Source organism: Hemicordylus capensis, chromosome 3 (genome assembly GCF_027244095.1).
Source record: "Hemicordylus capensis ecotype Gifberg chromosome 3, rHemCap1.1.pri, whole genome shotgun sequence".
Lineage (NCBI taxonomy): Eukaryota > Metazoa > Chordata > Lepidosauria > Squamata > Cordylidae > Hemicordylus > Hemicordylus capensis.
The window spans coordinates 33,450,653-33,465,035 of record NC_069659.1 but is presented as its reverse complement, the minus strand read 5'-3'; the positions used below and the strand labels follow the sequence as shown (position 1 = coordinate 33,465,035).

At 42.8% G+C, this 14,383-nt stretch overlaps 1 protein-coding gene across 4 annotated transcripts in view; it reads left to right on the top strand.

Annotated features, from left to right (window-relative positions):
- Positions 1-12,358, top strand: part of CENPJ (centromere protein J) — a 38,751-nt gene extending 26,393 nt beyond the window's left edge. For 3 of the 4 annotated variants that reach the window (XM_053307726.1, XM_053307724.1, XM_053307725.1), the window contains exons 12-17: positions 2,885-2,994; positions 7,489-7,590; positions 9,464-9,604; positions 9,714-9,798; positions 9,914-10,034; positions 12,023-12,358. In XM_053307726.1, coding sequence (XP_053163701.1) covers positions 2,885-2,994; positions 7,489-7,590; positions 9,464-9,604; positions 9,714-9,798; positions 9,914-10,034; positions 12,023-12,215 — 752 coding nt within the window. In that variant the 3' untranslated portion in view covers positions 12,216-12,358. Of the gene's footprint in view, positions 1-2,884; positions 2,995-3,696; positions 3,932-7,488; positions 7,591-9,463; positions 9,605-9,713; positions 9,799-9,913; positions 10,035-12,022 lie in introns of those variants that run through there. The other variant, XR_008319144.1, reaches the window with a different exon arrangement.
- The last annotated feature ends 2,025 nt before the right edge of the window (positions 12,359-14,383 follow it).

Below are 14,383 nucleotides of genomic sequence, written 5' to 3'. Positions count from 1 at the left end.
TCCCCAGGTTATTTGTTGTCCATCTTTGAAATCACTACTGGGGTGATGTACCAGCACAGAAACATCTGATTTCTTCCTCCACTTATTGGGGAGCAATTGTCTTGGATTCAAAATATTGCATGAGCATTCTGTAATCATAATTAACTTAACATTTATTTATCGATCATATTTATATACTGCCTGATATGTGTATCTCTAGGCAGTATACACAATTTAAAACACAACAAATATAAAAAAGAAAAGGAGGTGCTCTTATTCCAGGCAGCATATTTCAAAGCCCCGGGGTAGCCAGAGAAGTCCCGGTCCCTGAGTCACCACCAAACGTCACCGTAACTGGGCCTCTCCAGAAGATCGTAATAGGCAACAGGGTTCATGACAAAGAAGGCCCTTTCTTAAATACCCTGGGCCCAAGCCATTAAGGACACTGGTGGAGCCACCATATTGCGAATGGGTCTGAATAACATGGGCCGTCACACTCCAGGGGCTGCGCCTCGTGCCCCGGCCACGCCCCAGCATCAGACGTTGGGTGTGGTTTGCTCACAAACGGGGCCAAGCACCGCGTTTGTGAGTAAAATCTGGCCAGTGCCACATTCGCAGTGCGACCAGGGCAGCTCTTCCTGCCTTTAAAAGATTTTACTCACAAATGGGGAACACAGCCCTGTTTGTGAGCTAACCATGCCCCCTGCATCTGACATCAGATACTGATGTGATATTATGGGGTGTGGCTAGGGGGGCTGTGGTGGCGAGCTGTACCCAGGCCACCGCTGGCCTCTCTTTGCGCCTGGTTAAGGACTTTATAGGTAATAACCGGCACTTTGTATTTCACTCAGAAACATCGCCAGCCAGTACAGCTCTTTTAAAATTGATGTTACACGGTCTCTTCGGGTTCTCCTAGAGATCAGTCTGGCTGCCGCATTTTGTACCAATTGTAGTATCCACACTACGTACAAAGGCAGCCTCATATAGAGTGCATTTTACAGTAGTAAAGCTTGGAGATTACCAGCATATATACCACCATTTTAAGGTCATTTGTCTCCAGAAATGGGCATAGCTGAAATGTTAGCTAAAGCTGATAAAAAGCACTTCTGGCTGCTGCCTCAACCTTAGAAACCAGAAAGAGTTTTTGGTCCAGGAGCACTCCCAAGCTACGTACTTGTTCTTTTTGCGGCAGTATAACCGCATCCAGAACAGGCAAATCTAAACCATGTCTTGGCTCTGACCCCGCCACAGTCAGTAGCTTTGTCTTATTTGGATTCAATTTCGGTCTGTTATTCCTCATCTAGCCCATTACTGCCTCCAGGCAGGTATTTAGGGGAGTTATGCCATTTCCTGATGAGGCTGATATGGAGAAATAGATTTGGGTTTCATCAGCATATTGATAACACCCTGCACCATACCTCTTGAAGATCTCTCCCAGCAGTTTCATGTAGATGTTAAAGAGCATTGGAGACAGTATGGAGCCTTGTGGAATGCCATACATTAATTTATGTGTGCAGAGCAATAGTCTCCAAGTGACACCATCTGGAATCCACCAGAGAAGTAGGAACAGAAGCACTGTAAACCAGTGCCAACCAATCCCACCTCCCTCAGGTGACCCAGCAGGATACCATGGTCGATGATATTGAAATCCGCTGAGAGATCCAAAAGGATCAACAGAGTTACATTCCTTCTGTCAATACCTAGTTGGAGACCATCCGTCAGGCTGACCAAGGCAGTCTCATCCCCATAGCCTGCTCAAAATGGGTCTAGATAATCTTTCTTGGGTATATTTACATAAAGGGGTTCTGAAATGTTTGTGTGTGTGTGTCCTTTTTTGCCTTTAAATGTATAACACACTTTTCTATATGCTAATATAATCAAAGACATTCCATCCTTTATTTTTCTTGTATTTTAATTATAAAATTTGTAAATTTTTAATTATTTTATTTAAAATATTTCTATACTGTCCAAAACCTATGTCTCTGGGTGGTTAACAACAACATAAAACAAGCTAAAACATAAGGTCCCCACCATGAGTAATACTTGAGGGCCTGTAGATACAAAGAAGTTAAACTCCGAGTTAGCCCAGTGGTCCCTCAGACCCAACCAGTGCAGCCCGTGTCCAGCTGGGGCTATCATATGTGAGCAAGCTGTTAAGAATTCTTGGATTCGCACACTCCCTCCTCCCATCACCATTCTCTCCCTCACTAGTTTGAGACAACTTTGGAAAAAACAGCACATTATGGTCTGCCTCAAACTAGGAATTGTAGCATGTGAAGAAAGGAGAGTATGTGCAGACCCAGAGTCCTTAAAGACTTGCTCATAAGTGCCAAACCATAATTGCATCTGACCCAGCCCAGTGGCTCTTCAAAATGTAAAGGAAAGGTATTTCCTAGTCCTTCTGTTGCATCTGTTCTTAACTTTCGATACTAAAGGGTAGAAGCTAGGCCTCACAATGTTTATACTTTATTCTATATACGGTATTCACTCAAATACAAGACTACTCTGAATTTAAGACAACCCCCTTTTAAAATACAGATTACATACAGGATATACCTGTTTTTGCCCAAAAGGAAGAGGACTCCTCATGTTAAGAGCTTCCTGGCTTAAACTGAATAACTTGTTCCAACAGTATAGCACTGATTGTAAATAACATGTCAGTCTGCCATATACATTCCCAACAAACTGCTACTGATATATTTATGCAGCTCAGTACTATGAGTTGAATTGATGCCACTGATGCTGTTCAATTGTATTTGTGGGATTCAAAATACTTAACGTATCTACATTATAAATTGACTTTAAGGTGGTAGGAAAAAAGTGTGGGATTAGTGTAATCTACATTGAGACTATGTCCAAGGAAATGTAAAAGGTAAATCTTCTCTTTGATTCTTACTTGAAATAGGAAGACACTTTGAAAGACCTAGATTAGCAACTGCACATGATGAGAGTTGCTTGGACAATATGGCAATGACTTCAGAAGATTGTTCCAAGACATTTATGGTAGTAAGTAAGGTAGGATATAATCTTTCTTTTCTGATTTTAGATGGTAGCCTATCTGATTATAAGAAATGCTTAGGCTATGTACTAGATAAACAAAACTGATAACAGGGATTACTACTTCAGCATTCCCCCTTTGGAACTGGTGCACTCCAAATTTGTAAGAGCTGCCCTCCAAGTCCCATGATGTGTTTCGAATGCCACTCTCTGACTAGAGACAGGAATGATGAAGGTGGAAGTTAGAGTATGGCTGACCATCCTTATCTATGGGGTAAAACTAGTCCTCCTTTCTTCATGGACTGCCCCCCCCCCCGAATCTCCAGGACTCCTTCCTATCCTCTTGGAAAAGAGCTATTCAGACCAAACTGTCAAGCTTGGGATTCTCCCTCTTACCAGATATGGGATACAACCAAGCCAAATCTGTGCTTGAACAAAGGATAACAGACACAGAACGTCAAAGAGACCTAGGCATTGTCCCAAACTTCCCCACACCGGAAAATCTGAGGTACCTCCCCTTTCCCGCCACATATCTGTCAGTACTGGAAATCCCAGCCCACTCTTCAAGAGCCTTTACTTTGGTGTGCTGCCACGCCCCCTCCCATCAGCCATTCTAGAAGGCAGGTTCAGGAAGATCCCACTTGCGGAGAGAATATGTCCTTGCAACACAGGTCAGGTTGAAACCACAGCATATGTTCTCCTCTTCTGCCCCTTCTATAGAGATAGACACGCCAACCTCATCTCACCAGTACTCCGCAGGCATCCTGGTCGCTCAAGTAAATTTTATACCTTGCTGCTGCTCTCGGATGAAGACCCTACCATCATGCACAACACACTGTAAAGTTCTGTGCTGCAGCATGCAGAATCCGCAGGGCCCTGACAGCTTCCGCCTAGAGGGACTGCGGGTTGAGCCTACATAAATCCAGTCTCAGCCTCTGCTCTCACATAAATTATTGTAACCTCCTTTTAATTGCTTACTTTTAATATCTTCTATGTACTTTTAAACACCTATAATTATTTTTAACTAACTATTTTGAAAGTACTTTTATATGTTGAGCCCATCTGGCCTACTCCTTACTAGGCTCTAGACTTCTCTCCCGTCTGTCTGTCTATCTATCTATCTATCCATCCATCCTTACTGCTACCCTATGCTTATATAGCTCCATAACAGTAGTTATATATTTTATATTGTGTTTCCTGCCCCTTGCCTGTATCTTATGTCTTTTTTCCTTCTTTTAAAAATTCTTCTTATGCTGGTCTAAGGCCGAAATAAAGATTGGTACTTCAGCATTGAAGAAAATCTTTTAATGCTTTGTATCAGTATGAGTTACCTTCTGTGTCAAAAACATGGTATTGTTTGCTGTTGTAGAAAAATGCTGAATGGTACTTTTTCAAACTACTTGTAAGGTTCTGGATTTTAAGGCCAAAACATGGTTTTAGTTCTAAAACTTACAATGGACTCCCGGGTTGTGTAATATTTTAGCTCTGTTGTGCTAGTAGCATATTTTATTAATCTACAGAGAACGGATGGCTCACCCAAATAACTCGGCTAAATACAGGTGGACCTTGTTCACAGCGATTCCGTTCTGCGCTACAACCACGGGTAATAAAACCATGGATATTGAGGCAATAGGAATTGGGGTGGGGGGGTGAGGTTCCTGAAGGCTGGGAAAGTGGTCCTAAAAAAGATGAAAAAAGTGCCCTACCATGCTCCACAGGTCTTCAGCCATTCAGCAAAGCCAGAAGTCTCAAATCTGCCATTTTCCCCATGAAAAATCATGGATTTTTTTAAAAAATGAATGAGCTACAAAACTGCTCCTTTTCTCAAAATGGTGGCCTGAAATGACCTCAAAGGTCATTTCTAGCCACCCCAAAACTGCGAATACACTGAAATTATCCACCTCCCTCATATACCAAGGTCAGGTGGCAGTTGCCTGACCGTGGACGCATGGAACCATGGATGTCGGGACTGCGTATAGTGAGGTCAGCTGTAGCTTTATTTCATAAGATATTTTCACTGGTGTACTTCAGTATAAATTTCAAATACTTTTGCAGAAACAGCAAGTCAAGACTATGGTAATGAGTACCCCAGCTAGGAATCCAGGAGAGCAGTAGATCTTTGTGGTTAGCCACCTAATGGCACAACGGGGAAATGCTTGACTAACAAGCAGAAGGTTGATGGTTTGAATCCCCACTGGTACCTATATCAAGCAGCAGTGATATAGGAAGATACTGAAAGGCATCATCTCATACTGTGTGGGAGGAGGTAGTGGTAAACCCCTCCTGTGTTCTACCAAAGACGACCACAGGGCTCTGTGGTAGCCATGAGTCAACACCGACTTGACGGCACACTTTACTTTACCTTTAAAGAGCCAGCGTGGTGTAGTGGTTAGAGTGCTGGACTAGGACCGGGGAGACCCGAGTTCAAATCCCCATTCAGCCATAAAACTAACTGGGTGACTCTGGGCCAGTCACTTCTCTCTCAGCCTAACCTACTTCACAGGGTTGTTGTGAAAGAGAAACTCAAGTATGTAGTACACCACTCTGGGCTCCTTGGAGCAAGAGCGGGATATAAATGTAAAAATAATAATAATAATCCAGTATCCTTCACAACATGGGGTTATGCGCCTGCTCAGTAGCCCATTGAAGGATTTTCAAACTCCTCGAGGCATTCTGTAGCTCTGCCTTTCATGCACCAAGTGCGCTCAGGGTCTTCTGTGGCAGAGCACCCTTTTACTCAATTCTTTCTTGACCACCATTGTGTGTGCTTCTCTCAGGATTCACTCCTTGTTCATGCTTGGTTCCTGAAAGAAAATGATTCACTGTTTGAATTATTGGGTTTTCCCAACTACAGTTCGCTTTGTTTCTGCTCTTTGCTTTATGATTTGGATTAGTTGTCTCGGTATTTGTACTGATAGACGCTAAAAAAAAAAAAAAATTTAAGAGATGTTGCTCGTGCCGCGGGATGCTTTCCTCGCCTGACAAACATGGCCTCTGCCTACTTTGTCTTGGAGAACATTATATTGTTCTAATGTTAAATTTAAAAACTCACCACATCCGGGGGAGTGCTACCACAGCCATGGGTGTGTGTGTCTCTGGTGGTTTCCCGTCCGCCTGCCAACCTCCCACTGGTCACAAATGGCCCATTCTGGGCCTCTGTGCTGGTGGTGGCCATTTTGGAGGCCGGTCAAGCAGATGGCCAGTATGCATGTGCAGTGGCATTCAAAATGGCTGCTGCCAGCACAGAGAGACCCAGAATGGGCTGACATTGGCCCGAACCAGGCCCAGACCAGTTCAATGGCAAACTGGCTCGAGGCTGAGCTGGTTCACACATCCCTGCTTCAGGGCAGAGGCAAGGGCCAACCAATCTCTAGACAGAGGCTATCTAACTGGCTTGTCTGGCTTATTTTTACTTGTTAAAAGAAACAAGGTGTACGGCCCCCAAACATGGTTAAAGCTAACTCTACCAGAACCATGGCTATCTCTGCTGCTGATTTATCAGGAATAAGTTTTACTGCCATCTGCAAGGCTGCTACTTGGCCTTCCAACTTACTCTTTGTTAAACTTTTGCACCTTAGACATCTGAGCTGAGGCCAACTTTGGGTGGACTGTGCTAAAGGAAGTTATTTAAGAAACATCCTCCAGCGCTTCTCCTTCTATGAGGAGCTCTTTAATCATCCACATGAAGGATACTTCATGTGGATGAATAATCACAAAAATAAACAGGTTTCTTACCTGTAACAGGTGATCTTTTGATGATCCAGCATCATTCATAACACCTGCCCAACCTCCCAGCTTATTGGATGTTTCTGCTTAATGTACTTACCTCATCATTTGACTGAAGAAGTTCCAATCTTCTTCAAATTCAATCAGGAACTGAGCAAATGGGTGCTCTGCTTCCAAAGATACTGAGCGTGCTTGGTGCGCAAAGGGCGGAGCTACAGAGCGCCTCGGGGAGCTTGGAAATCCTTCCGCAGAGGCTACTGCGCAGGTGCATAACCCCACATTGTGAAGGCTACTGGATCACCAAAAGATAACCTGTTACTGGTAAGCAACCAGTTTTTCTTTAAAAAAAAACATAGTTCTGGAGAACCCAGGGGCTCCTTAGCAGAAAAGATAAGTAATGTGGACAACCAGCCTCGATAATCAGCTTTCTTGTCACTGCTGATTTTTCCTTGTAATGCACAGCCACATAAGAGTACTTCATGTATTCAAGAATACGCTCCTGGATTGTATGGGGTAACGATGAGGCCTGGCCATTGGTCTGCACAAATGGGCAATGTGCCAGAATCTTCTGCAGTGGACTGACTCTAGGGTAGCTACGGGGGATTCCTGGACAGACAAGCTGATATGGAAAGGGTTCTTTATAGGAAAAGCATTTTGAAAACCACCAAGTGTTTGCTCTTGTATTAGTCCCATTTATGTGAAAGTTTACTGTGACTACTTAACACCCTAAGGAGTATTGTCTGCTTCCTTATTATAATTAATAGGGATTTTTCTTCCTCACTTCAGAATTTGCCTGATAACAGAGTTGTTGCATCAACAGCAGTAACCCCTGACCTTGCAGAAAACGAAGAAGAAGTAGAGAGAGAAGCCAGTCATCCTGATGGAAAGGTAAGAGAAGGCGTTCTGCTTATTATTTATTATTTATGTATTTGATTTTATATCACCCTTCCAAAGTGGCTCAGGGCGGTTTACAATTAAAACAAAACCATTAAAACTAATAACAGTTAAAACAGAAATATAAACAATTTAAAACATCAATTAACAATTAAAACATCATTAAAAAAGCCAGAACAATTAAAAAAAACCCTGGAAACCAGGTTATACCATTAAAACAATTAAAACTAATTAAAAACCCTGGAAGGCCAGGCCAAACAGATAGGTTTTAAGGGGTCTCCTGAAGGTCAATAAAGAATTCAGATTGTGGATTTCTGCCAGGAGTGCATTCCACAGCCATTATCCCCGAATGTAGTAGAAGGGTATGATGCTGTACAATGGAAATATTTGTCCTTTCTTCCCTTGGAAAGCTTACACGTGCAAGCTTACACGTGGTGAGAAAACTAACAGCTGCCGAGCTCCTGAGGCCCGTGTGTACACCAGAATGAGACCCCCTTCCAGACCCCTTTCTTCTGATTCAAAAATCCACTCAGAGAAGCTTTTAAAATGCAAAGAACAAAAAGGAAAAAAGCTTTATTCAAAATACTACACACGGCTTCCGACTGAGGCTCTCTCAGCTTTTAGTTACAAATAAATAAAAGCAATACTCAGTGGTTACAATAATACTTCAAAAAGCACCCCAGATATGGGGGTGGCACACTTTAAAAATTGTGGTTACGTAGTTGTAATGAACATGGATGTAAGAAAATACAAAAACACCTTCAAAAGTGTTTTTTTCCCCCCCCAAAGTCTTTTGCAATTCCCTGGCTGGATGGGTGCAGGCTCAGCTTTTCTTAGTTTAGTTGCATTACAGGTAAACAATAGAACAAGTTCAGGGATATACAGCGCACATGAAAGAAAAGTCTAATGCAAAATCTGGCTAAACAAACTTTCCCCTATGCTAAATCCCCTTTTCCTTGAAAACATACCCATCACCTGATGAGAATCAAGCTTCCTGCAACCTGTCTCTCAAGGATCTGCAGTTCTTTCCGCAGCCAAACAACATGGCCACATGTCCTACTCTCACTCCCAGCCTGTTCCTTTCTAACAAAGAGACCTTCTCTTCTTCCTCATACTCTCTAGCTCCCACCCACCTCGTGTGCTGGTTCGCTTATCCCTGGAGTTCACCAGCCTGTCAGGACAGGGATCACTTCTGGTTACCTCTTTAGGGGAGAGGAGGGGCTAGTCAGTGGCTGATCATTACAAAAAGCAGATTTCTAATTTTTATACCATCTCAAATCAAATATTGAATACATAGGGTTAGCTTACACACAGCTCTAGTATCTGGTTATACTTGTAGTGAGTGTTCAAACTGTTCATCCACTCATAGTGAGTGTAGAACCTTTTGTATGAACTGGGACCAACTCTCATAGATACTTGCATGAGTAGGCCCAGCTCAAGCAGTCCCTCTGCTGTTAGTGAGTGTGTGTGTGTGTGTGTGTGTGTGTGTCCTGAGAATGCATGAGTAGGCTACAAAGCCTATTAAAGATTATATTGCAGTGGAGGACAAGGTGCAAACCCAAGATGCCTGGGCCCTATGTGAACCAGGCCTCAGTGGATATGTAAAAAACACCTTAAACTTTGTGTCTCAGTATCTGGGGTTGGGAGGGAATGTTTTTCCTGGGCTAATCGACTCTGGTGTATGCGTTTATCATTGTGTTTGGTCTCTCTTTCCTCCTGTGTCCTCTCCCAGTAAAGCTTGGTTTGCCTTGCCTGCCAAAATTGTATGAAACACTTTCTGTAGAGCCAACCTTCAAACTATTCCAGCCTTTCTGGGAATACAGGATTGTAAAGAAATGTACTTTTAAAACTTGATCTCCTTTTTTAGGTTGAAAAGATCTTAAAAAGTGGTTGCCAGCTTATTTTCTTCCCTAATGGCACACGGAAAGAAGTGAGCTGTGATGGGAAGACGACAACTGTAACCTTCTTTAATGGGGACGTAAAACAGGTTCTGGAAGATCAGAGTGTGGTATGTATCCAGCAACTGGTATGCCATTTATATAGGATTATAGAGTTATAGCAGCATCTGTGTGCATGGTGCTTTAAATGCAGTCTTGTGATTTCCCCCCCTCCTACAGATATATTATTATGCAGATGCCAAGACGACACACACCACCTACCCCACCGGATTAGAAGTCCTGCATTTTTTAAACGGACAGACAGGTAAACCAAGACCTGTCTTGCTCATGGCTACTCTGTAAAGGGGTCATTTATGTTAATACATCTATACACATAAGGTGTATGAACATTCTGACATACCACTTGAACATTGTTACAGAAAAGCATTTTCCAGATGGAAAGAAAGAGGTGGTATTCCCTGACCAAACCATTATGAACGTGTTCCCAGATGGGCGAGAAGAAACTATTTTCCCTGATGGCACCATTGTCCGTGTTCAGCAGTAAGGCTTTACTTCTAATAATCTGCTTTGCTATTTTTAATTAAATACTTTGCATCTAGTTAAATCCCTTTTCTTTTTAAAGTGCTCAAGACTCTTAAGGATGTCTCTGTGGAGGAATTGGATTGTGGTGCTGTCAAGGATGTCGCCCTTAGTGTGCCATTATGGCAATCTGTGATCCCCGTCCATTTGATCTTTCCCTAGTCTTGTACTGTTTTTTGGAGGGGGTAGGGGGGAGTGGTGGCTGGAGATCATGGAGCCATAGATGTCCCAGAGTTGCTACACATTCTCTGATTAAGCCTGTAAGGCTTTATTATAGTGGCCTTTGTAAGTAGAACACTGGCTTTGCTCATTGACTGGTGTACAAAAAGCAGCAGAAAACAATTAGAATTTAAATGTTCCATAAGATTTGGGCCGAGGTGTTACCAGTATGCTGAAGACACCCAGTTCTTATCTCATCATGTCACCTGACCCCAGGGAGTCAGTGAACATACTGAACTGGGGCTTGGAGGCATTGATGGGCTGGAAGGGAGCAAATAAGCTGAGACTTAATCCAGACAAGATGGAGGTGTTAATTGTCAGTAGTAGTAGCATTTGGTGAGGGATTCTAGATGGGGTTGCATCGCCTCCTGACAGAACGGGTGTGCAGTCTGGGGGCTTTTCTGGCTCTGGTGCTGCTCCTGGCTGGCCAAGTGCCAGTGGCTAGGAATGCCTTCCCACAGCTTTGACTTGTGTGACACCTGTTCACCCTTCCTCGAGAAGACATATTGTGTACCCTCACCTATGCCTTGGTCATATCAAGATTGGACTCCTTAGTGCCCAGTGCTGCAGCCAAGCTGTTTATGGTGCCATATAGAATGCTCAAATTACTCTGATCTTAAAAAAAACCCACACAACTATACTGCCTACCAGTTGGTTTCTCGGTCCAGTTCAACTGCTATATTATATACATCCCAACCAACTTTAGAGATGTGCATGAACTGTAATTCGACGTGCAATTAGGAACACATTCCCAGCCCCTTTAAAACAGAGGAGAGCAGGTGCATAACTGCTCCTATGCCAGTCGCTGCCATTTCCTGAGTCGGCGGTGGCATTCCCAGCCATGTCCGTGCTGGTATTGCACGAAGGCAGTGGGGCGGGGGGGGGGGGAGAGCCTGCCGGTGTGCAAAAATAGCTGAGAGCACCTCCATCGATTGAGGCAGCAAGTAGCACAGGAGCAGGTATGTACTGGCTCTCCTCCATTTTAAAGGGGCCAGGGATGTGTTCCAAATCACGATTCGTGCACATCCCTAACCAAGATTCACAACATGGGTGTACCTGGACCTTTTAAGTCAAGTCATCTGACCTGATTGTCAGGCAACTTCTTACACTTCTGTTCCTTAATAGCCTCAAGGCAGTTTGACATGATAGAACAAGCCAATATAAATGATTTAAAATGTAAACAGTTAACTGTTTAAATTTCTATAAATCTATTTAAATTAAAATACCATTTCCATAAAAATATACAAAGGTGGATCACAGGAGATCTATGTTCTAAAGCCATACCTGAATAAAACAGTCTTTAGTTGCCTCTGGAAGGTAAGGAGGGAGGTGAAGGAATGCACCCTCTAATAAGGATTCCCAGATGTTGTTGACTACAACTCCCATAATCCCCAAGCAAAAGCTGTTGCAGCTGGGGATTCTGGCACTTGTAGTCAACAACATCTGGGAATCCCTGTTAAAGGGAACACTGCTCCCCAAGGAGGGAATGCCTAACCTGGGGGCAACTGCAAAGAAGGCCTTGTACAACATGCACAAGAATCAAGCCTCCAAAAGGTCTTGGCATATGGAGCCTCCCCCAGCACATCTTGTTGGGCAAAAATGATTAGTTGTGTACTGTGTTTCTCCGCATCTCTGCCCCAAGTTCCTAACTTTACTTTCCAGTAGAATGTAAGTATGAAGAAAGGTATGTGTTAGAATTCACTCTTAAATATTACTTCTCTATTTTAAAGGGATAGAAGTAAGATTATAGAATTCAACAATGGTCAACAAGAATTGCATACAGCCCACTTCAAGAGACGAGAATATCCTGATGGTACCATCAAGACAGTATATGCCGATGGACGCCAAGAAACAAAGTATGCCTCTGGTCGGATAAGAGTTAAAGATAAGAATGGTGATGTTATAATAGACACTCTCCCATAAAATACTTCCATGTTTTGTTATGTCTTAATATTTTTGTTTGTAGCATTCTTTAATATCCTAATTTATTTGTAGAACATGTCTAAGCTCTGAATTTTTGTACACAAGCATTAAATAAAATTGTTAATAAATTTCTTCTTAAAAAATGACTTACTGATTTAGACCAGGGAAGTGTAATTCAATATGCTCTCCAGGTTCAATCTGTCTAAAGGGCAAGGAGGACCAACAGCAGTGATTTGGAACTTTCGTGATTTGTAACTTTCTTTGGACACTAGTAGTAGCCATAGAACCATCACAATAGATGAGTGGGATTTTTTATTACATCATTGTTTAGCAATCAAAGAATCTTAAGGTTTTGAAGGCCTACTCATCCAACTTCCTGCTCATTGCAGGAATCAGCTACAGCATATCTGACAAGATGGTCAGCAAATCTGTCTGAAATCCTCTTAAGGAGAGCTCAGTCTGAGTCAGACTGTTCCACTGTTGAAGATTGGTTACAGTGAAGGGATTCCTTAATATCTAGCCTGAACTTACTTCCAAGTTCAGTCCAGTTGCTTCTAGTCTTGCCCTCAAAAGGAACAAGTCTGCTCCAACTCCTGAATTGTGGTTCTTCAAATATCTGATAACTTTACTTCTGAGGCTTCTTTTCTTCAAGCTAAACTTACACAGCTCCTTCAATTGTTTCTCTCAGAACTTGGTGTTGACTCCTCCAACTTGTCTTCCTCTGACTATATTCAAATGTATCAGTGTCTTATTTAATATAGTTTCCAGAACTGAGCACAGAATTCCAAAGGTTAGGGTTAGAATGAAATTACTACTACTGTGACAGACTAAAGGGACACTTATGGGTTGTCCTGTGAGTACTACTTTGTACATTGTGATCTTTAAAGTGAATTTATTTTCTATTGATAACTTTATAATATATTACCTAGTAGTGATAGATTCAAAATGTCTTGGGAACCAGTCAATCTTTGCAGCTGTAAGTATTGCTTTTGTGCCTGGAACATTCTTTGCCATGGCAGAAATTGATAACTGATAAGTCAGAAATCAATATGACATAACCTGAGAATTTTAGCAAGCACTCATACATTTTATAGCTGAAGACTGAACAGGCTTCCCCAGAAATAAGCTTTGTCAGCCATGCCATAACAAATGTTTTCCTGAAATAGCACCTGCCGCCCCGCCCCTGAATATCTCACTGCTCTCCTGTTCCTTAAGTGCAATGCTTGAACAACATAAGAACAGCCCTGCTGGATCAGGCCCAAGGCCCATCTAGTCCAGCATCCTGTTTCACACAGTGGCTGCTGGAAGTCTACAGGCAGGAGTTGAGGGCATGCCCTCTCTCCTGCTGTTATTCCCCTGCAACTGGCACTCAGAGGCATCTTTCCTATGGAGAAGAGTAAAGAATGGCAACTATTCACTTTGATTAAGAGAAGGGGCAGGACTAACATGGCTTGTCTTGGTGACCCCACTTATTGCGAACTAGGGCTGTATCTATCTGTACAGGTCCATCCTGGGCATAAATAGCACCAGGTAGAAAACCAGTTTGGTATTACACTGGCACAGTTGTGCCAGCATATTTATTTATTTATCAAATTTGTATACCGCCCCAAACTTTCATCTCTGGGTGGTTTACAATAACAAACCAGTTAAAAACATATACAAAAGCTTAAAAACAATTTAAAAATAACCAGAAATTAAAACCCAAAAATATTAGGAAGCTGAGAAAGCTTGGGCGGAAAGATGGGTTTTCAGCTGTTTTTTTAAAAATTGCCAGAGATGGGGAGGATCGTATCTCAGCAGGGAGTGCATTCCACAATCTCGGGGCGGTGACTGAGAAGGCCCGTCTCTGTGTAGCCACCAAATGATTTAGCAGTAACTGGAGACGGACCTCCTCAGATGACCTCAGTGGGCAGTGGGGCTTGTAATGAAGAAGATGCTCTCTTAAAAACCCAGGGCCTAAGCCATTTAGGGCTTTGTAAGTTATAACTAGCACTTTGTATTTTGTCTGGAAACCTATTGGCAGCCAGTGTAGCTCCATCAGTAAAGGAGTAACGTGGTCTCTCCAAGATGACCGAGAGACCAACCTGGCTACCGCGTTCTTAACCAACTGATGTTTCTGGACTACGTACAAAGGCAGCCCCACGTAGAGCGCATTACAAAAGTCAAGT